Source organism: Diceros bicornis, unplaced genomic scaffold (genome assembly GCF_020826845.1).
Source record: "Diceros bicornis minor isolate mBicDic1 unplaced genomic scaffold, mDicBic1.mat.cur scaffold_67_ctg1, whole genome shotgun sequence".
Classification (NCBI taxonomy): Eukaryota; Metazoa; Chordata; class Mammalia; order Perissodactyla; family Rhinocerotidae; genus Diceros; species Diceros bicornis.
Window position 1 is genome coordinate 2,637,101 of NW_026691553.1, and position 22,573 is coordinate 2,659,673.

Sequence of the window (22,573 nt, forward strand, 5' to 3'; positions counted from 1 at the left end):
CACATTCTGTCTGTGGATGTGCCTGTTCTGGACATTTCACATCAACGGGATCACACACCGTGTGTCCTTCCGTGTCTGCTTCTCTCACTGAGCATCGTGTGTTCAGGGTCCATCCACAGTGTGGCTGTGTCAGGGCCTCACTCCTCTTCATGGCTGCGTAATACTCCAGTGTGTGGAGGGACATGTTATATGGATCCGTCATCCAATGGTGCACAGTCGGCCGTTCCTGGTTTGGGCTGTCGTGAATCACGCTGCTGTGAACACGGGTGCACAGATTTCTTGACTTATTGATCTGATGTGGCCTCCTGCGCCCGCAGCGCACTGTGCGTCCCAGGAGGGCAGCCACTTCTGTCTGTCTTGTTCCCAGCGAGGTCCTGGGGGAGTGGGTCCTGCCTGTGAGGGCTCTGGGGGCAGGACAGGCCTGCTCCGAGCTGTCCGAGGCTGGCCAGGGCTCCCACCCTCTGGGAGCCACCCTCGGTTTCCAAATCCATGAAATGGGTCCAAACCACCCCATCCCAGAGAGGAGGGTCCCTCTTCCTTTAACATTAGGCAGGAGTGGTTCTGGGGACACGGGATGTTAACTGGTGCCCGTGGACCCTCCATTCGGCCCACGGTTCTGAGCCCCCGCTGTCTGCCGGGCTCTGGTTGAGGCCCTGGGGACACTGCAGGGCCTGGGCAGAGACACGCCGGCCCTCCTGGAGCTCCCACTCTGGAGGGAGAAGGATGCGAAACTACAGTGTCACGGGGGTGATCAATGATGCAAAGAAAGCCAGCCGGCCCCTCCTAGGAAGTCAGGTTCATATCTCACAGCAACCCAGATGAGGGGGTGCGTGGTCCCCACTTGCCACATTAGGGAACATCGAGGCTCAGGGAGGGGAAGTGAGTTGCCCAATATCCCCACGCCGAGTGGGCCACGGAGCCGGGATTGGTCCAGCCTCCACTGGCCTGTGCAGCCTGCCACAGCGAGGGGGGCCCCGGAGGAAGGCGAGGCTGGATAAGGGGCCCACCTGGAGGCCTCCCTGGAGGAGGGGAAACTGGCTGAGGCCGCATGGAAAAGGATGGAGGAGACGCTCAGACAAGAACGTCTGCTCCAGCAGTGTGAGGGCGGAGGGACTCCCCCAACGGACTAGGGGGGCTTTAGCTGGCCATCCCCCCGCTGCAGGGCTGCAGAGGGGGGACGGGGTGACCCCCCAGGCTGGGTCCAGCCCCCGAGTCTGGGCAGCCCGGGGTGTCGGGGACGGAAATGGACCCGGCTCAGCAGCCGCCCGCTGACCCCGCACTCCTCTCTCTGTTCCAGACACGACCGACTTCCAGGAGAGCTTCGTCACCTCCGGGGTGTTCAGTGTCACCGAGCTCATCCAGGTGTCCCGGAGTGAGTGTCCCCACCCACCCTACACCGGGGCCCGGAGAGGGGAGGGGCTCGGGGAAGAGGAAGGAGCCCATCCCCCATCCCCCTCGTCCTCTGCAGCCACCTGTCACCACGCTGGGGTTCCTGGGAAGGGCGGCATCCAGGCCCCTCCCAGAGCCTAAGGTCAGGGTGACACGTTCCTCCCCGGAAACAGGCTCCAAATGCTGAGTGGAGGAGGCTGAAGGAGCTGGGGCCTCCCTCGTCCCCCCCTAGAGGGCCCACCCCCACCCACTCTGCTTCCTGTCCCCTTGCCCTCCCTATGGGCCTGCTGGGGACCCACTCCGCTCCTCCAGACACCCCCATTTGAACCCCGCCCCAGGGAGCTCTGGGCACTGCCCTGCCTTATCCCCGACCACCGCCCTCCCTGCCCAGATCAGCGGAGCCTGGCTCCTGGGAGTGCCGGGGAGCTCGGCCTCCAGCTCTGGCTACGCCTCCGCCTCACAGCGTGACCTTGGCCTCTCTCGACGGCCTTGGTCTTCTGATCCGTAGAATGAGGCCAGTTTCCGCCAAACCAGGAACCAGGCCAATTTGAGAAAGGGTTCCCCTTCAAACAGACAGCCCCCAGACAGCTCTCCCCACCCCTCCTAGGCAGACTGCTCCCTCCCTCATTCCCCTCTCTGTCGCCCCCTGCAGCGCCGGTGGTGACTGGAACAGGACCCAACTTCTCCCTGGGGGAGCTGCAGGGGCACCTGGCGTACGACCTGAATCCAGCCAGCACCGGCATGAGAAGAACGCTACCCAGCACTTCCTCCAGTGGGTAGGTGCTGCTCCCCACCTCCACCTGGGGCATTTCACAACCCCTCACCCACCTCCATCTGGGCCCAGCTAGTTCATTCCTCTCCCTGTTATGCCTGTTTTCATGTTCCACTTGGAAAACTCCTATTCATCCTTCAAAACCCAGCCCCAAGTGCCCCTTTTCTCAGCCCTGAGACCCACTCTGGGCTCCCACAGCCTTTAGACCCACGTGCCCAGCCCTTGACACTGCATGAGAATGCAGACACCAGTTCTTGCTGAGATAGGCCATGTGACTGTGACCTGGTCACCTTGCATATGCCTCAGTTTCCTCATCTGTAAAATGGGGTCAGAATCCCACCGGGTTCTTGAGGATTATACTAGGCCAAGTGGTCAGCCAGGCCTTCAGGGCTTTGGTGTCCACCCTGCTGGCTTGCTGTGTGACCTCGGCTGGGTCCCTCCTGCCTCTGGCCCCAGGTGTCCCATCAGAGCAATGGGCAGGATGGAACAGGTGTTACCTGAGACCCAGCTCTCGCGTGAGGTCTCGCGAGAGACCTTGCCCCGCCCCCTGGGAACCGGAAGTAGCAACGCCTGCCCCGCCCCCCTGCGTCTCCGTGGTAACCGGCCTGCGCTCTTCCTCACTCACTCCTTAGGAGCAAGCGGCACAAATCGGGCTCGATGGAGGAAGACGTGGACACGAGCCCCGGCGGCGATTACTACACCTCGCCCAGCTCTCCCACGAGTAGCAGCCGCAACTGGACAGAGGACATGGAAGGAGGTAGGGCTGGTGGCGGGGGCGGAGCCGGCCTTCCGGTCGCTCGGGGGAACCGCGGCGGGGACTACGTGTTCCGGCAGGCACTGCGCAGGCGCCGGCGGGCGGGCAGCCGGCCCGGAGCCGCGGGGCTTCCTGGGAATTGTAGTCGCGAGGGCTGCGTGCGCTTGGAAGTCAAGTCTGGATTCGCGATCCCGGAGCTCTTTGGTTCCGCTCGGGCCGGGGAGGGCGGAGACTATCCCTCGCCCAGATTTCCTGCCCGCTTCCTTTTAGGGTTTTATCTCTGTGGCGGTGCTGATCCACAGAACTTACTCAGCAGCGATTCTGATCCACAGGGGGCTTCTTCCTGGAGTCTGCCATAGACTCTGATCTAGAGGATCCCGGCTGGAGGGTCCTGAGATGTAGGATCCCTTTTCATTAGGGTCCTCCTTGGAGTGAGTCCCGTTTTCCGAGATTCCCATCCCCATGGGGTCTTCCTCCCTGGAGTCCAGATCTGCAGGAGCCCCGTCTCTTTCCGAACAGCGGCCTCTTCCAGGGGGATTTTGTTCTGTTGCTCTTCTAGGGTCTGCCCCAGAGTATCTTTTTCATTGTCTCCCCCAATTTTAGAAGCATCACCTTGTCCTGTCCCTTCTCCCTTTTCGAGGGTTCACCCCACGGCACAGCCTGGTGGCTACAAACGTGGGATCTGAGGTCCACCAGCCCTTACGGCTTCTGGTGGCACCTGCCACCTCTCTGAGCCTCAGTTTCCTCATCTGTAGAATGAGGGTGTTGATACCACTGGTACCCACCTTATAGGGTTGTTGTGGGGACTGAGTTAATATCCTTGGTGTTTCTAAAACAGGCCTGGCACGTAATAAGCACCCCGTAAACCCTAGGGCTTGTTTTTTCTTCCCTCCTCCTCTCTCCCTCCTCCCTGTCACCACAGGGCCTGCTTTCTTATAAAGATCTGTCTACACAACATCCCGCACCTACAGGATTCTTGGAAAGCGGTATAGCATTACAATTAAGAGGGCAGGGTCAGGCATGGGAGAGACCTGGGTTCGAATCCCAGCTCTGCCGTGGACTTGCTGTGTGGGCTGTGTGACCTTGGGCAGGCGACTTGACTTCTCTGAGCCTCGGTTTCCTCATTTCCAAAATGGGAGTGATGAAGTAACTCTTCTTTTGGGGCATTAGAGGGAGGAAAGGATAGGATGTGCGTAAAACAGCCGAATGTGCCCAGGAAAGGGGAGAGCTTATTGTTGGTCGTGTCTTTATAAAACTCCCATCTCTTTGAATCGGTCTCTAGTGCATCTGGTTATGACATTTGAGGTCCCAAGGGTCTCTCTCTTGCACAGTTAGCAGGCACCTAACTCAGGGAGATCTGTCTCTCGGTTTATTAGGCTCTAATTTATGGGTCAGAGTGTCTCTGTGGTTCTGTCTCTGTGGATTCCCCATCTCTGTCAGGTTTTTCTCTATAAAGACCATGTATTCAGTAAGCTTTAAGTTTGATTGTGAGAAACAGAAACCCCAAAAGGACAGTGCATTTCTCTCGCAAGTAAATGTCCAGCCATCAGCAGCCCTGGACAAGTAGGACGTGAGGGATGTAGGCTCCATCCTTATGCTCCCCCGAGCGTGGTTTCCATTCCCACCTCGTGGTCCAAGATAACTGCTGGAGCGCCAGCCATCATGCCTGCGTTCCGGCCAGCAGGAAAGAAGAACGGTCAAGTCTGGGCATGTCTTCTCCCTTTAAGAATAAGTCTCAGAAGCTGCACCTACCTTTTCTGCTTATCTCTGTGCCCCTGAGTTAGTCATGTGGCCATCCTCTGCTGCAAGGGACGCTGGGAGTTGTAGTCTTGTTTTGGGCAGTTGTGTGCCCGTTTCAAATTCAAGGGTCCTGTGACTAAGGAAGGGAAGGAGAGCAGATCCACCTCTCAGGAAGGCTGCGGTTGAAGGGCCTGTCCTGTGTAAAGGGTATCCTGCTGAGAGCGGAAGTTGGCCCCTTTGATGGAGCCACGGCAGCCCTCAGAGGCCAAGTGATAGCCTGAAGGCTGTGGACTAGAAAAAGGGAAAGGCTGCGGACCGAGAACCAGCTTCCACATCAGGAGGCTCAGAAAAGGAAAACTTAAGAAGGAAGGAAATGTTAGGGAGTCCCCAGGGCTGGGTCTGACCTTCCTGCCCTGGAATGAAGCGGTGGCAATGGGGAGCGGGACAAGGAGGGACCCCCTAGCAGCCGCTGGCATGAGATGAGGCGTCCCAGAGCTGGAAGGGAGTGTCCGAGGGGGTCTGTCCCCTCTGCCTCCACTTGGTTACCCCGGGTGATGGTAAACTCACTCCCTCCTGAGGGCTTCGTCCTCAGGGTGAGCCTGTCCCTGCCTTCCGGGGGCTCACTGCCAGGTGGGGGGATGGATTCGGATCTCCTCGTCCCCCTTGTCCCCCCGCCTCTTCTCCCTTCTCCTCCTGCTCCCCCCGCCCCCCGGCTTCCTCCAGCTTCCTGTCTAGACAGCCACCAATTAGTTGCTCATTAAGGGGGTTAAGCTGATTACAGTGCTCCCCCTTCCTCTGCGGTGGCCGCCACGGCAGCGCTCGGCTCAGCCCGCACCCCCGGCAGCCACGCCCCGGTGCCGGGAGGGGCAGAGGCCTGGGGGGATCGAGCCAGCCCCACCCGGGCAAGACCCCCGCGGCCAGCCCCAAGCCTTTGGGGCTCCCTTTCCAGACCAGGAGTGCCCTTTCTCCCCCGGCCACCTCCTCCCGAGGGCTTCCCTGATTACCTCCCCCAGTCGAGGGCACCTTCTGCTCAGCTCCCAGAGTGCTTTGCTCTTGCCACTTCTGTGGCCCTCCCACAGGGGACACAGCCCCCCACGGGCAGTCATAATACGGGGTGAAGCAGGCAACTCCCGTCTCCCTCCTCTGTCCCCCGGGGGCTTCTCCCGTCTCTTTTTGGACTCGGGGGCAGGAGGGGTGGCGGAGCGTGGCCCGTGGGCTTCCAGAGGGGGGGCGGAGCCCCAGTCCCCCCACGTCTTGGCTGTGTGGCCCGGGCAAGTGACACCCCCGTCAGGCCTCAGCCTCCACATCCGTGAAATGGGGGTGACCCCGTAGCCCCTGCCTGGGACGGTTGTGGGGTGACGTGAGAGCAGGCTCAGACTCGCAGGGGGTCAGTTCTGCCCCCAGGGGACACCAGCCCGTCTGGGGACACCCGTGGCTGTCACACTGGGGGTGCTCCCAGCATCGAGTGGCTGGGGCCAGGGATGCTGCACAGCCCCCCGCAGAGCCCAGGACGGCCCCCAGAGATGACCGGGCCCCCGTGTCCCAGTGCCGAGGGGCACCGTCCTGCTCCCCGGATGACGGCCACCCTCAGCAGAGCCCTGCGTGCCCCTCCCGTGGGCGGCTCTGCGTCCCGGGGCCCTGGGGACCCGCGGACGGCTGGAGGGCCCACCCGGTGGAGCGGCCTCCCCGCGGGGACGGGCTCGTTTGTGGGAAAAGGATGAGGGCTCGGGTGGGGGACACACGGGCCTGCGTGTCACGTGGCGAGTCTGTGCTTACACGGGGGACACACAGGCGTCGGTCAGCCAGACGGCCGTCGCTCCAATGGAAGATTCCGGGTGTGTTGGCTGAGCACATGGGATGCTCCAGCGGGGCGCACAGCCGGGGCCCTCCAACCCACCCAGGGGCCCCCCGCCCCAATCCCGCAGGCCCGGCTCAGGAAGCTCCGGCCGTGGAGACGCGGCGGGCGGGTCCACCCGGCTATTTCCATCAGGACAGGCTGTTCTGGGAAAGCTCCCGGGTGAGCGGGGCCGGCCCTAACCTCGTTCCCGCACACGCGCACGCACACACAGACGCACACACACGCACACAGTCTACGTGGCCAGCCTCCTCCCCGCCCATTCCCCGGGAGGGCCCGGCCCCGGTGCCCTGACCCTCTGGTCCCCACAGGCATCTCGTCGCCCGTGAAGAAGACAGAGATGGACAAGTCACCTTTCAACAGCCCGTCCCCCCAGGACTCGCCGCGCCTCTCTAGCTTCACCCAGCACCACCGGCCCGTCATCGCCGTGCACAGCGGTGAGCACCCCGAGCCCTCTGATCGGGCCCCCTGTGGCCAGGAAGTCCCACTGGCCGTCTGACCACGAGTCCCATTGCTGTAGCCTCCCGGCCGGGCTAGAAAACTTGGAGCTGCCGTGGTGGAGGGCGCCCGGGCCTGACCAGTCTCTGGGTCCTCAGTTTCCCCTTCTGAACAAGAAGGAATCGCAGCTGGGGGTTTGCCCATTGATCTGCTCCCCTTATGTCATGCTCAAGAGACCCACAGACAGACCACGGGGTCGGGCGGTCTCAGAAGGAGGTGGACACGCCCGACGTGTGGCCAGACACGCACAGGCCACGCAGTGTTACCCAGAGCCCCCGGCCCTCGTTGGGTCAGCTGTCCCTTGGGCTCATAAATGTCCCCTCTGGGGCCATCCTGGGGACTGAATGAGTTAAGTCGTGATAAGAGCTGGAATACCGCCTGGTACCCCCGTTATTAGGATGGTGACGACTTAGTTCCCTACAAGGGCAGACACACACACGGGCAGCAATCAAAACAGCACAGCCGTTCAGACCAGGAGCCAGCAGACCGGGCCCTCGGCGCCTGTTCTTGTAAATAAAGTTTTATTGGCACAGGGCCACGCCCAGCATTTACATGTCATCTGTGGCAGCTCGAGGGCTACGAGGGCAGAGTTGAGTGGCTGCAACAGAGACCAAATGGCCTCCAAAGCCCAAAATATTTACTGTCTGGCCAGGGGCTAGAGAGAGAGAGGAAGGGGGAGTGACTGCAAATGGACACAGGGCTTGTTTTAGGAGGATGAGAGTGTTCTGGAGTCACAGAGTGAATATGCCAAGTCACTGAGTTGTTTAGAAAAAGAAAAAAAAGCAAATAGGGCAATGGAACATTATGCAGCCGTGAAGAGGAGTGAGGCCCTGACATAGCCACACCCTGGATGGACCCCGAACACACGACGCTCAGTGAGAGAACGAGACACAGGACACACGATGTGTGATTCCATTGACGCGAAATGTCCAGAACAGGCACATCCACAGACAGAGAGTGGGTTCATGGTTGCCAGGGGCTGGGGAGGGAGTGGGGAGTGACTGTTCGTGGGGACAGGGCTTCTTTTTGGGATGATGAAAATGTTCTAAGAGAGATTGTAACGATGGTTGCACAGCCCCGTGAATGGGCTAAAAATCAATGAATCATACGCTTTAAAAGAATGAATTTTATGGTATGCACATTATATCTCAATTTTTAAAAAAATATTGACTGCCGGGCTCTTTATGGAAAGAGCTAGCTGCGCCCGAGTTAGAGTCTGGGCCATAGGGCCAGATGGCCTGGGCTCGACCCCTGGCTCTGCCTCCTGCTTGCCGTATGGCCTGCGACAGGGGTCGCGACCTCTGAGAGCCACCAGGTCATCCTCTGTTTAAAAAAAAAAACAAAACCGGGGGGTTGTACCGAAGCCCGTGGGGTTAGAGTGGAAGTCGGTGACTTGGGGCGCGTGGATGACAGCGCGGCCTGGCCCGCGGCGGGCTGTGGTTATGATTCCGTGCACACACTGACCGCCCCCCCGCCCCGTGTCCGCAGGGATCGCCCGGAGCCCCCACCCGTCGTCGGCCCTGCACTTCCCCACGACCTCCATCCTGCCCCAGACGGCCTCCACCTACTTCCCCCACACGGCCATCCGCTACCCGCCTCACCTCAACCCCCAGGACCCACTCAAAGATCTCGTCTCGCTGGCCTGCGACCCGGCCAGCCAGCAGCCTGGACCGGTGAGTTCTGGGGCCCTGATGCTTCGCTCGGGCGGCCCCCCGCCGGGCAGCCTCGGTTTCGGGCGGCCATGCGTTGGTGGACGGCGGGGCCCCGCTCCCCCGTCGGAGGCGCCTGGAGCCGGGCTCTTTCTGGTGTTGGCACTGACGGCACGTGCTTTACGAGACGCCCGAAATCAACACGGGCCCGGGGCCGCGGCTCAGGCCGGCTCTGCCGGGTTGCACCGGAGGCTTTGGGTGCTCGGGGCCGTTGGGATTTCGGCGCTGCGGGCGAGGCGGTTGAGGAGAAGGTCCCGGTGAAGGAGACAGAGTGGCCGGGCCCCCGTGGGGTCCAGGGATGTTGGCATCGTGCAGAAGGAGAGAGAGTGGGTATCCGGCGGCCGAAGGAGGAGAGGACGGGCGCGCCGTCCCAGGAGGCTGGGGCCCGCGGGCATCCGTGGTTCCCACCAGACCCGTCCCGGGCGCCCCAGATCCTCCCCGGCCGGCGGGGCCGCGGACGGCAGCCCGAGGCGGAGGGGGCGCCGGCCGCCTTAACCACGTGTCTCTCTGTTCCCCCCAGTTGAGTGGAAGTGGTCAGCTCAAAATGTCCAGTCACTGCCTTTCTGCTCAGATGCTGGCTCCCCCGCCCCCCGGGCTGCCGCGGCTGGCGCTCCCCCCCGCCGCCAAAGCCACCTCCGAGGGAGGAAGCTCGTCGCCGACCTCGCCCTGTAAGCACCCGGGAAGCGGAGCCCGCGGCAGGGCGGGCGTCCCCGAGGGGCCCCTCCCCTCCCCAGCCCCGCCGCCGGGGCTCAGGCCCGGCCTGGTGCGCCCTGGCGAGTTCGGTGGGTCCCCAGATGGAGGCCTGGGGGCCACGTGGTCAGGTCCACGCAGCCTCAGGGCACGGCAGGACGAGCCGCCTCTGTGTCGTGAGCAGCTGGCAGTAGACGAGGATCTCAGACTGGCGGCCCGAGGGCCAGACGCGGCCCCCAGACACCTTTTGTTTGTGGAAGATGAGAATCTGTTGTTTCAAAATCAGTTCATTTCCCGTAAAAATTCCAGAGTTCTGGATTCTCGGGAAAAAACGGCCTCCCTGGGCCCTCTTCCGGCTGGTGACCTGGGCTGGGCCACAGCTTAGACAGGACTGTCCCTACCTGCCCACTTGGCCTTCTAGAGCTTTCTGCCCTCTGGATGTGGTTCTAGGTGGTAGCCTGGCGGAAGGCCCTGGGTTGGTCTCCTCACCTTCTAGAACTTTCCACCCTTTGGATGTGGCTCCAGATTATAGCTTGTTGGCCCCTCGTGCACCCCAGTCGGGGGCTGCACCAGGCTGGGAAGCGGCTCCCGGATCCCTGTCCTGGGGTCCACCCCATCAGTGGTGGCCGTGCGCCCAGCCTCTCCCTGGACCCCCGAGCAGGCTGGGGTGGGCCGTCCACGCTCCGCAGGCTGCCTCGCTCTGGGCCGACCCCATCCTCCCGGCGCCCGGGGTGTCCCGCCTCCTCTAAGGCCGAGCCACCCCACTCAGGGGCCCCGGGCAGACGATCCCAGAGCCCCCGGACCTCTCCCCGCCGTCTCGATCTGCCCTCACCCCCTTCGTGAGTGTCTCTCCCTCGCTCCCCGATGAGATTCCTCCCCCCGCCGAGCAGGAGGGGCCGCCGTTCCACCTGGGCCCCGTCGCCCCCTCCCCACGGGTAGCACCCCCGCCCCCAGCATCTCTCCCCGCGTCCACTGCCGAGACCCAGGGCAGCTGCCCGTGCTGACGGGCTTCGTCTGGATGCCAGGCACAGTGCGGGGCGCTGGGTTCCAATGCTGTGTGACCTCGGGCCAATGTCCTCCCCTCTCTGGGCCTCAGATTTCTCAGTTGAAAATGGGACGGTTGAGCACCCACTGCGCGGGCGGTGGGGGGCGAGTCGGTGAGCTCGACCAGGGAGGCCGTCGAGTGTGACATCAGGGGCACAGCGGAGTCGGTGTGTGATGTCGATGGTCACCTGTCTGCCTGCTTTGTCATCTGTGGAATGGGACATAATCATGTTTGCTGCGTTGAGGCCACGGAGGGTTAAGTAGGGTTATGCCCGGTGCCTGGCATACAGTAGGCACTTAATAGATGTGGCACAGACACGGATTCCTTCTCCTTCCCCTGCACCGGGATCTTAACTGCAGCTCCCACCTGCCCCCCCAAAGCCCCCCCTGGCCTCGCTGCCTCCCGCTCCCCCCGCCCCGGCCGGACCCTCCGCAGCCCCCGTGCCCCCTGCAGCCCTGGGCCGTGAATTATTCACTCACTCGCCGACCAAATGTAATCGCCGAGCTTAAACTATAAATAAATAAATATGGGTATAAATATAACATCCCGCGGCCCCCGCCCCCGGCAGCCTCTCCGGGAGGAAGATGAATAACTCAAGCGCCTCCGTAGTGCATGGCGCCCTGCGCGGGGAGCGGGCTGGGCCGGGCGGTGGATCGCCCTGAATAATTCACGGCGGCCCCTGAATTGCGCATCGCGCAGCCCGGGCCTTCCCTCTCGGCGACGCCCCACCCGCGTGGCCCCCGGCGCCCCGACGAGGGGGCTGTCCGGGGTGCCCGGAGCGGCCGGACGCTGGGCATGAAGGCCCGGCGGTGTGACCCTGGGCGGTGGCCGCCCTCTCTGGGCCCCCGCCGGCCCCTCCGCTAACGGGCTCTCGGTCTCTCTCCTCCTCGCAGCCTACTCTCCGCCCGGCACGTCCCCTGCAAACCGTTCCTTTGTGGGATTAGGACCAAGGGATCCGGCGGGCAGTTATCAGGCACAGGTAGGGGCCGAGAGGCCGGCTGGCGGGGGGCGGGAGGGGCAGGGCAAAGGGGCCGCCTGCTGCGGGGGCCCGGCCACCCCACCAGCCGCGCCCCCAGCACGGTGGCCACTCAGCGGGGCAGGAGGCCAGCCTCCCGTCCCTTCCAGGGCCTCGAGCCCACGCCCGGGGATGTGGCAGGGCCCCCACCCTGCGTGCCACTCCCCGCCGGGAGACGCTCGTGGCAGAGCTGCTGCGAGGCTGGGGGTGTCTCCTCCACGGGCCCATCAGACAGACGGGAAGACTGAGGCCCGCAGAGGCGAGGGGTGCACCCAGGATCACACAGCACATCGGCCCCAGCGTTCAATCCCCCAGCCTTCGTCCCCTTCATGCCGCCGGCCGGAGGCACCCCAGGAGAGGAGGGCAGGGGGTGGCAGAGGACTCCAGGAGGCGGGGACAGGTGGGGAAACTGAGGCAGCCCGCGGCAGGGGTGCGGCCTCTCTGTAGAGCATGTGCGCCCCCAGCCCAGGCTGCAGCCTGTGAGGTGGGGAGCGGGCAGTGGAGGCAGAATTGGTGTTGCTGCAGCTGAGTGCGCCAGGGTGTGGGAGGGAGGCAGGCCTAGGACGAGACGAGGAGACTCAGAGAGGGGGAGCGAGTTGCCTGAGGCTGCACAGCAGTGGAGGGCAGAGCCCCGATGGGTCCAGAACTGAGACCCGTGCCTCCCAGTGGCCTCAGCTCCTCTGCCCGTGTGTCCCCGGCACCCGCCTCGGGTCAGGGTCCACATCTGTGCCGTGTGCCGGCCAGGAGGGTGTTGGCAGACGGTGTCCACAGGTGGTGGGTGGACCCCCAAGACGCGCCCCCCCCCCCGTCCCTGGCGAGGGCAGCGCCAGCCGCCGCGGGCCCTCCGAGGCCCAAATGCACAGAGAAACCAGCTCAGGGCTCCCCGGGGTCTCTGAATCGCCAGAACCACAGGGCATGGGGGTTTGTGGGGTCCCCGGGGGTCACGTTCGGACTCTCCCGTCACTGTGGGAGGGTTCCCTGCAGCAGAGTCCACGGGAAGGGTGTGGGGAGGAGGTGGAGAGATGGCCACATCCCCCATCCTCGGGTGAGGCCGGAATCAGCCATGCTGACCAGGCCCAAGGAACCTCCCGCCACAGCCTGGCTCCCTGGGGACCCTGTGATGCTGGCCTGGTTGCTGCTGGCGGCTCAGGGGGGCCAGAGCGTGTGGGGAGGACCCGGCCGTCCCCTCCCTTCCTGCCCAGGCCTCAGCAGGGGGTGCTGGGGTCAGGAGACTAGGGCTAAAGCAGGCCCTGCTTTACCCACTCTGAACCTCGGTCTCTTCTTCTGGCCTTGGGCATCTCCCAGGGAGTCTTTGAAAGGCCTGGAGCGTTAGGGGACCGGTTTCATGCAGAAAGGGCACCGAAAGGCGAAGGCTGCCCCACACACCCTTGCGTGCCCCGAAAATTTTAAGCATCCTGCCTTTCAGAGCCCCAGGCGAGATCCAGATACAGGGGCATGTGGTCAGGGTCACCCAGAGAGCTGGGGGGGCCCAGGACTCCCTGCTTTCCCATGACCATGGTCTGTTAACTCCTGGCGTGGACGCCCCTGCCCCCCACCCACCCCCGAGCCTTCCTCGCCTGCCCCCACCCCACATCCCTCCCCAAGGGAGACTGGGAACGTCCTAATTGCTTCAGAAACCAAAGCTGATAAAAACGGCACGGAGAAGGCCCTGCTCAGCCTCCCTTCCCCCTGCACCCATCTCCTTCATTACCAGCCTGTGCATGGGAGGACCCCCGAGCGGTGGCCTGGAAGGGGAGGGAAACCGAGGCAGGCAAGGGCGGCACCTGTGGTTCTACTTGTTCTCGTCGCCCCCTCGACCAGCGGCCCACTGGGGACCCAGAGAGGGTGGGATGGGGCTGGCGTGGAGGAACTGGGGTGGGGGGCATCGGGGGGAAGCCCCATGGCGAAGGCTGGCCTGGTAGAGGATGACGGTGTCCAGGCAGGGGGCTCGGCCCTGACCGAGGCTGGGAGTGGCGGAGAAACAGCTGGAATGTTGAAGATCTCAAACGTGGGCATTGTTCCGGGGACCATGGGGAGCCACGGAGGGGTTTAGAGTGGGGGGGGCAGCCAGGTCTGGGAATTGGAAAGAACTTTCTGGGGGTGCATGGAAGGGAGGTGACAGATTGGTGAGAGACTCCCAGGAGCCTGGGTTGGAGGGAGGCGAGGCTCCCAATCTGGGTGAGCGGGGAGGGCAGGTCTCGGAGAGGACCCCGCCGGACCACGGGTCCGTGGACTGAGGGCATCCCAGTCCCTGGGTGGGGTCAGGCACCCCACACCCCGCAGACCCTGAAGGGAGGGAAGTGGGGAGGAGGAGCCCGGAGACCCTGCTCCCCCCTCGCAGGGCCCCTGCGCAGAGGGCTCAGAGCTTGAGGCCTCTGCTTTCTGGCCCAGTCAGCACTTCTGCCTCTGCCTGCCTTCGTTATTCCTGGCGGCTTCGCTTTCCTCTGCCCCTCCTCCAGCCCGCAGTGGCTTCTCTCCCTCCACACGCGCCCTTCAGTCTCCTGCCCGCCCCCCCAGTCAGTGCTCCTTGTCTGATCAATATCCTCTCCCCTGATCAATATCCCGTGCCCTCATCAATATCCCCTCCCCTGATCAGTATCCCCTCTCCTGATCAATATTCTCTCCCCTGATCAATATCCCCTCCCCCAATCGGTGCCCCTCCCCTGATCAGTATTCTCTCCCCTGATCAGTATCCTTCTCCCCCCCCCCCCCCCCCGTTAATGCCACTCCCCTGATGAATATCCCCTTCCCCAACCACTGCCCCCCATCCATATCCCCTCCCCTGATCACTGTCGGTTGATCCCCCCAGATCAATACCTGCCCCATCCCCCCCTCCGTCTCCCCATCAGTCCCCCAGTCCTGAGCCATCTGTCTGTCGCTCTGGCCCCCGAGTGGGCTCCGTGGGCTCTGACGCCCCCGCCCTCCCCTGCGTGATGGGGTCCCCCCAGCGGAGCACTTTATACCCACACTTTCTGCCCAGGAGCCCATCACGCATGTCCAGCAGATGAGTAAACAGGGGGCCGGAGGGATTGAGCCACATGCCCAGAGCCACCCAGGGCCCCAGCCAGCCAGGGGGCCGCCAGAGCCCGGACCCACCCCTGGCACCGTACTGCCTCGGTCTCCCCGTCAGCCGAAGGGGGTGTGGAGCTGAGGGTGCCCCCCGTCACTGGGCCGGAGCCGGGAGGGAGGGAGGGAGGGCCGGGGAGCCGGCCACTGTGGGGAGGGTCACGCCCCGAGTCTGTCTGGTTGCCAACGGAAACCAGACATGAGGTAATGGCCAAGATGAACTTGAACTTGGCTGGAGGTGGGGGGCTGGGAGCCACGGCGCCAGGTCGATGGGATGGCCCAGCGGCTGGCTGCAGAGTGGCCTGGCGGGAGGGGGGCGTGATCGATGTACAGTAGCGGAGGAGGGGGCTCAGGACTCGCCCACCTCTGTGGGGCGGGGGGTCCCTGGGCCCGGGACACGCGGGCGATTGGGTGCACTTCCAGGGGAGGGGTCTGCACGGTGGCTTCCCTGTGGAGACCCGTGCCGGCCTGGTCTCCCCCACAGAGCCTAGGTCCCCCATGACCCCCTCGGGGCTCAGGGGTCAGCCCGGGCAGGGGAAAGGCGAGGCCCAGAACCACATGAGCCTGAGTTCAAATTTCGGCATTGCCACTCCCGCGCTGGTGGACTTGGGCAAGTTACTTGACTTCTCTGAGCCCCAATTTTATTCACTGCGAAATGGCATGTTGGGGGCAGAGTCCCTCCTTCACGGGGGTTCTGGAGGGGGGTTCATTAAATGGGAAAATGTTTTTAAAAAAAAGGAAACAGCCCTGGTCACAGTGCCTGGACGTGCTGGCACTCCCTAATGATTCGCTCATTTCCCTCTGCGTCCCCTCCCCCAGTCACACCCGGGGCAGTGAGGCTCAGAGCTTCAGTGAACAAAACTACAGGACGCTCAGCTAGACTTGAATTCCAGATAAACAAAGAATTTTAGAAGAAGAAAAAAATTTTTTTAGCATAATTGTATCCCACAAGGTGCATGGGGTATACTTATGCTAAAAGGTTTATCCACGATTTAGATTCCACTGGGCGTCTGATTTTTCATCTGGCAGGCTGCTTGGGGCCAAGTCACTTGCCCAGGGACACCGAGCAGGTTGTGACAGGTCTGGGGTGGGGAGGCAGGGGTCACAGGTCACAGGGAGGTGGGTGGGCCTGGGCAGCAGGAGCGAGGTCAGTGGCCCAGCCTGACCCGGTGTCTCTTTCTCTCCCTTCTCTCCCTCCGTGTGTCCCGCCGACCGCCCAGTCCTGGTATCTGGGATAGGAAAGGTTTCTTCGCACGCCCTGCTCCTTCGTCCCCGGGGCCCCTGGGCCACGTTTTCCGTGGAAAGTTAGAGCGAGCAAGAACACCCCCGACTCCCAGCCCGGCAGAACAGATAAAACACACAGACACAGAACACAGGAGGATAAAAAGAGGAAAAAAAAGGCAAAAAAAAAAAAGACCAACGGGGAAAAAAAAAAAGTATAAAAATAAACCCACCCAACCAAGACGACAAGAGGTAAAGATGGCAACAACGCTTCAGACTCTCGGGACGCCACGGCCGGACCCGGACCGGAGGGCCAGGCCCCGCCACCCCTCGGAGGACCACGGGCGCCTCCCTAAGTTATTCATCTCCTCTCGCGGCTGCTGCTGCTCCGGACACGGGCACCCGCTCCCACCTCCGCCCAGGACCAGGTGAGCGACGGGGCAGGACACCCAGTGAGGCCGCCGTCCCCGTGCCCCCACCGCCACCGCCGGGACAGCGCCCATGATGGGGTTTGCCAAGCGGGGAGGTGGGCGCCAGGGGGCCAGCGAGGACCCCAGCAGAGGCCGCCCCAGAGGCGGGGTGGGCAGGTGGGAAAGCCACAAGGGCAGAAGAGGGCTGTGGGGAGACCCCGGGCGTCGCCGGGGACGCAACACGTGGCAGATACCTTCGCGTCGTGGGACTTGCGCCTACCCCAAGCGTGCGCTCGCCGGGTCGCTCGGGGACATGTGTTCGGGCCCCCGGGCCGGCCCGTTTGGGAGGAGAAGTCTATGCAATTGACCCCCAGCCCCCCACCCCCCACGGCAGAGGAGGCCACCCCCCCGCACCCCGCCCCGCCGGCTCCCACCCCCAGGGGAGGGACCCACATTGCACACACTGTAAGAAATGCACTTTCCGAGGAAGGGGCTAGGGGCGTCCGCAGACCCAGAGCTCCCGGAGAGGGGGCACCATCCGGGGTCTCCATCGCCCGAGCCCTGGGAGGGAGGACCCCCGCCTCAGCCCCGGAGGTGGGGGGGTAGAGCGAGTGGTTTAAGTGCCTGATCCCCACCGCCCGCCCCCTTGGTCCAGCCGGGACGCGAGTGGGCATCCTCCACCTCTCCCCGCAGCCCGGCCACCTTCAGTCGCTCCCCCTCATTGCTGTGCCCCCCTCAGAGCTAGAGATGGGACCCCGCCCCCTGTGGGCCCACGGGGCGGAACTGGGGTCCCCCGAGCGTCCTGCCGTGCTGGGGTGCGGGGGTGGGACCTGGGGACGCCGGCGTGCCCCCCATATGCCTCCTCTGCCAGTGCCTTACATCCTGGAGCGACACCCCTCCCCCGTGCCTCCCAGCCCGAAGGGGGGCCACGGTTTGCACTTTTCTCTCCCCCCCCGAGGCGGGGCGCAGCCGGGAGAGAAGGCCGGCTGGGTGCGGTCCACACGAGCCCAGACGGGGTGGGGGTCCTGGCTGGGGGTCGTCGGCGCCTCGGGGGGCCCCCGCGGCCGCGTCGGGGACCTCTCATCTGCTAAGCATTTTCCGTTGAGCCGCTCCAAAAACACTAAGCCAGGGACACCGGGGGCCCCCACCCCGGCTCCCCGGCCCCATCCCCACCCCACCCCCGGATGGCCATCTTGGGTGGGGGGGCTTGGGAGGGGGTGTCCGGTGTTCTAGGGTCACCAGGCCCGAACTCGGGGACCCCTCCTGGCCCATCCTTCTGAGCCCCCCGACCTCCTCCATGCCTGGCGCTGGGGAATAGTTCCCCCCACTACACCCCCCACGCCGGGGCCTGGGCCAAAGCCATTGCCCTGGGCAGGGCCCCCGCCTCATCTGCCCCCGCCTGGCCCTCCTCTCCCCGTCCCGGCACCCCGGGCCCGGCCAGCCTCCTCTCACCTCCCCAGAAACCGGACTTTCCTCCCAAACCAGCCCGAGGGGCTCGCGAACCCACTCGATCAGAGAGAAAGACCCAGGACCTTTCCCCCCCGCGCCCCTCCCGTCCTCCCCGAGGCTCCGGGAACCCTGGGTCCGTCCGTCTGTCCCCAGGGCCCCGCCACCGGTGGCCGCTGGGGACCAAAGCATGGGCCGCTCTCCGGGAGGCCAGGAGGGGTGTCCAGAAGCTTCCCCGCCGGGAACCTGAGGGTGCGGGGAGGCTGGGGGGAGGGGGGCGCCTGGCAGCCCCCCGCTACCTACGTGCATGGTGCTTTAGTCGAGGATTCCTGACCTAGCTCCTGAAGTCGGCCCGCGGCCGACACTGCATGGCAAACGATACCTGGCTCTATGCCCCCCCCCAGCCCCCCACCACTCCCCCCTCCTCTTTAAAAAAAAAGATACAAAAAAAAACCTTAAAAAAAATTCCATGTTTCCTAATTTGCACGAAAATTTCTACCACATGATGTGCCTTGCCTTCCGATAATAAGTATTATTACCTTTAAACAATATCAGCGCACAGAGATAGCTGCATGCCCTGCTCGTGTAGTCAAAAAAAAAAAAAAGACAAAACAATGACATGAAATAAAAAGTAAAAATTGAAAAGGGATGTATTTCTATTTGTAAAAAAACAAAAAACAAAAAATAAGGATTTAAAAAGAAAATCACGCTAAAAAAGCGACCCACAGAACAGTGGCCCCGTGGTCCGCCCCGCCCCACGCCGCCCCCGGCTTCCCAGCTCCTGCTGCAGCCGTGGGGGTGCGCCCTGGTGCTCCCCCACCCCCGGGCTCCAGAGGGGTCGTTTCTGAATCCCCCCGCCCACGGCAGCGGACAGACCTCAGGGGTGTGCCCTGGCCCCGGGCCACCGCCCAGCCCCCAGACGCCACGCATGCACAACCCCGGGCGGGCCCCCGTGGGGTGGCCCCCCTGCCCACAGCCAGACCCCCCATCCCACCTCTCATGCAGGCTGGCGTCCCCCCCCCGGCTCAGGGTCAAATTGCTGTCCCCCCCATCCCCAGAGACGCCCCCTCTTCCCCCCTGTGCATCTCCCTCCTTCTTGCCAAAGGACCCACTTGTCCCCATCCTCCCCAGAGACCGGCCGCGGGTGGCCGTCCCCTCCTGCCCACTCTGCCTCCAGCCAACACCCATTTCTGCGTCTTCCAGCTGTGACTACGGAGGGTATCTGGTCTGAAACGAAAAAACGAAACCAAACCCGATATATGCAATATCCGTCTGTCTGTCTGTCCCTGTAGGTCTAGGCCAGCCGTCGGGGGCCCCGCCCGGGGCAGGGACGGCCGGGGGGGACACCGCGTCACAGGCCTGGGTCCGCGTGGCTGGCCGTGCCGTTGTCTTTTTCTCCATTTTATTTTTTCTTATTTTCCTATCTTTATCTTTCTTCCTTTTTGTTAATTCTTTTTCTTTGCCTCGAAGACTCGACCAAAGTAGCAGACAGGCGGCGGGGCGTCCGGCGGGGAGGACCAAAGGGCTGGGTTCCCCAACCTCCGGCCCCCACCTGGGCCCCTCGAGCACCTCCTGTGGGGACACCCCAGGCGGACGGTCCCCATCCATTTGCCCCCCGAAGTCAGACTTCAGAATTGCCCCAGAGCGGGTGGGCCTCGCAGAAGGTCCCGGCCTCTCTGCCATCCTAACGCCCATCCAGCGTTTTCTTCCAAAAAGACCCCGCAGTGAGCCCCTGGGGACAGGGAGAGCCCAGACCGCGCCTCGGCCCGTAAGACCTGCCCCCCGGCCTGGCAGCCAGGGCCACGCGGGGCGCTTGTCAAGTGGCCGTTTTCTGGGTCTTATTCCCCACCCCCCCGGGGAAGTGGGGAGCCGCCAGTGGCGAGGAAATTTCTCCCGGGACCCCTCCCTGGGGGCTTTGTGGGGACCGTCGTGTCCCTCACGGCCCGCCCCCACAGCACCCCCTCCCTGGCCCCTTCGGCCCCACGCTGAGTGCGGTCATGAGCCCTTCCCAGGAAGCGTGTTATCTTGGGGCTGTGTGTTCCCATTTCTCGGAAGAGCTCCAGGGTCCCCGCAGGCAGAATAAGGCAGATAGACCCCTGGCCCTCTGCTGTTCGGGCTTGTGACCCGAGTGGGGAGGGGACAGGGCGTTGGGTCGTTTTCTTTTCTCATGTATGAAACTGACATCTTCGCAAACCCCATCCCCTCCATGCGCCCACCGTCCGTCCCCACCCTCGCGAAGCCCCCCAGCCTGCCCCCCGGGGTCCAGCCATGCTGTGGAAAGAATAGGGAGACCCCCACATACATGCAGATGGCCCCCGTTCCTCTCCTGGATGAGGGCACTGGGCCAGGACGGAGGGGGAGGTGTGGAGGGGTCCCCCGTGCCCCCGCTCTGGAACCCAGGTCCTGGCCCAGTTCTGAGCCCAGAGCTCCACCCGGAACTAGACAATCAGACCCAAAAGGAACCCCAAAGGAGACCTGAGGGGCTGCTGTAGCTCCCCGAGCAGCAGACAATTTCAGCCTCAGCATCCCCTCCCTGTTCCGGAACCTTCTATCTGTCCCCAGAGGCAGCAGTGTTCCAGGGGCAGGCGGACTGGCCAGTGGGGCCAGGGCCAACCGTCCAGCCCTTCCGGAAGAGACAGCACACAGGACCCCCTCCCACCCCCCAACTCCGGCTTCTCCAGCGGTACTGAGGCCTCCAGTGCAGGGCTATACTATACATATATATATATATAATTTTGGAGTTTTTTCTTGTAATACAGATTATACCGTGGCTACTTTTTATTTTGGCCTGGATTCTCTCTCTGAGACTCTGATTTCGACTTTTCTTCCCGGAGGGTGTCGGACGCATCCTCCCGTCCCTCCCCGTTTCTGCCCCAGGCGGACACAGCCTCCCCCAGCCAGCCATCCTCGGGCGTCTCAGGGCGTGTGGGGTCCCAGCTGGCCCCCCCACCCCGACCCCTCCCCGGGCCAGGCGGGGAGACAGCCCCAAAGCGACACCAGTGGGACTTGTCGCCAGAGATACCAAAACAGACTTTGCCCGAGCAGTGCCTCGCAAGTCTGCTGGTGTGGCTTTGGGGTCCTCGTCCCCCACTCCCCGGGGGCCCCCGGGCCTCGGGAAAGAGGAGACGGGATCCAGCAGGAAAGGGCCCCGGGAGAGCAAGGAAGTCAGGCACCCCCAAGCCACCGCCCCCCCCAAGAGCCCTCTATCCACACCTGTGGGCCAGAAGGGGACCACCGCACGGGACGGGAGCTGCCCCGGCCCCCCTCCTGCCGGGACCCCCAAAGCCCGCTCTCAGAATGCACCAACACCCCATCTTCCCATCTCGGGTCCCAGCCAGGCCCCCGAAACCAAAGCCCCTTCGAGTCTGGGGGTCCCCCAGCTGCCCGCCCTCCCACCCCCAGGACCCCTCGGGGGGGATGGACGAGCAGAGAATCCAAGGCACAGGACACGGCCTGGGGGCTGCGGGGAGAAGGGAGAGACCCGTTTTCCTCTCTGGATTTCCTCTTTCTTTCCTTTGTTTTTTGTTTTTTTTTTCTTTCTTTCCTTCCTGTTTCCTTTACTTTTTCTTCCTTCCTTCTTTTCCTCTTGCTTCATTTTCCTTTCTTTCTCTCTCTCTTTCTTTCTTTCCTTTCCTTTTCTTTCTTTTTCTCTCTCAGGTTTTTTGGTGGTGTTGCTGTTGCTTTTCTTTTCCCTCCGAGATATTTTTTGAGGGTTTTTTTTTTTTTTCCCATTTTGTATTTTACTGATATTACCAGGATAGTTTACTCTTGTTTCTAGCTTTCTGCTTGCCGCACACACCGGATCTCACACACACACACACACACACACACACACACACCATCCTCACAAACCCAAGTCGGGAGGCGGTGCGGGCCGGGTCTGCCGCCCCCCTCCTCCCCCTCCTCCTCCTCCCCCCCTGGGTGGGGACGGGGTGGGGGACAAGGGGACAGCGGGGCAGACCCGGGCCCGGCCTCCCCCCCTCCCCGCCCGGCTCCCCGCCCTGTGCCCCCACATCGTACTCCGATCATAACCTTGTATATTACGCAGTCATTTCGGTTTTCGCCGCCGCGCCTACCTAAGTACCATTTACGGAAAGTGACTCTGGCTGTTATTATTTTGTTTGTTTGTTTCCCTATGCAAAAAAAAAAAAATGAAAATGAAAAAAAAAAGGGGGGGGTTCCATAAAAGATTCAATAAAAGGCAAAAAAAAGAAAAAAGAAAAAAATGTATAAAAATTAAACAAACTATGCTTCGACTCTTTCTGGCTGTCTTGGGTCCTTTCTGTGTTTCGGGGGCCGTTCAGTTTGGGGTCCCCGCAGGGCCAATGGCCCTGGTGGCTCTAGCCCTCTCCCCTCGTCCCCCCAGGATGGGCCATTTCACACCCCCGAGCCTTTGCTTCTGCCCTTCCTTCTGCTCATGGCCGTCTCCCCCATCTGCGCGGACCCTGCAGGTCCTACAGCAACATCCTCCTCCTCCAGGAAGCCTTCCCCTCTCCCCCCAGCCTGGCCCCTCCCCGACCGGGGTCGGAACTCCCCAGGGTCTTCCATCAGCAAATTCCACAGGCACCTAGGGAGCACCCACTCTGTGCCAGACACCGAATTCCGGCTCCAAGGACGGCCTGGCACACAGTCGGTGCTCCATAAATGCACAGAATGCCTTCCCTCTCTCTGTCCATCTGGCAAACTCCCATTTACTCAGCAAAGATTTCCTGAGCATCTGGGGACACAGCAGGGAACCAAACGCCCCAGATGACCTGCCTTCCTGGCACGTCCAGTTCCAAGTCGGGAAGACAGACGGAAACAATAAAAATAAGTGAAATATCTGTCAGAGGAGGGAAGTGCCAGAAAGACAAAGAAAGCAAAGTGGGGGATAGGAGAGTGGGCCTCACATGAGGAGGTAACATTTAAACAGAGTCTTGAACAGAGGGAGACAAATAGCCCCCTGAAAATCTGGGAGAAGAAC

At 62.7% G+C, this 22,573-nt stretch overlaps 1 protein-coding gene across 3 annotated transcripts in view; it reads left to right on the forward strand.

The window, feature by feature from the left end:
- NFIC (nuclear factor I C) overlaps window positions 1-18,929 on the forward strand; it is a 52,698-nt gene extending 33,769 nt beyond the window's left edge. The window contains exons 4-11 of one of the 3 annotated variants that reach the window (XM_058537706.1): window positions 1,298-1,372; window positions 2,042-2,165; window positions 2,794-2,918; window positions 6,822-6,947; window positions 8,497-8,681; window positions 9,238-9,385; window positions 11,346-11,431; window positions 15,754-18,929. In XM_058537706.1, the coding sequence (XP_058393689.1) occupies window positions 1,298-1,372; window positions 2,042-2,165; window positions 2,794-2,918; window positions 6,822-6,947; window positions 8,497-8,681; window positions 9,238-9,385; window positions 11,346-11,431; window positions 15,754-15,771 (887 nt within the window). In that variant the 3' untranslated portion in view covers window positions 15,772-18,929. The remainder of the gene's footprint in view (window positions 1-1,297; window positions 1,373-2,041; window positions 2,166-2,793; window positions 2,919-6,821; window positions 6,948-8,496; window positions 8,682-9,237; window positions 9,386-11,345; window positions 11,432-15,753) is intronic. The other 2 variants (XM_058537704.1, XM_058537705.1) reach the window with 2 other exon arrangements.
- The last annotated feature ends 3,644 nt before the right edge of the window (window positions 18,930-22,573 follow it).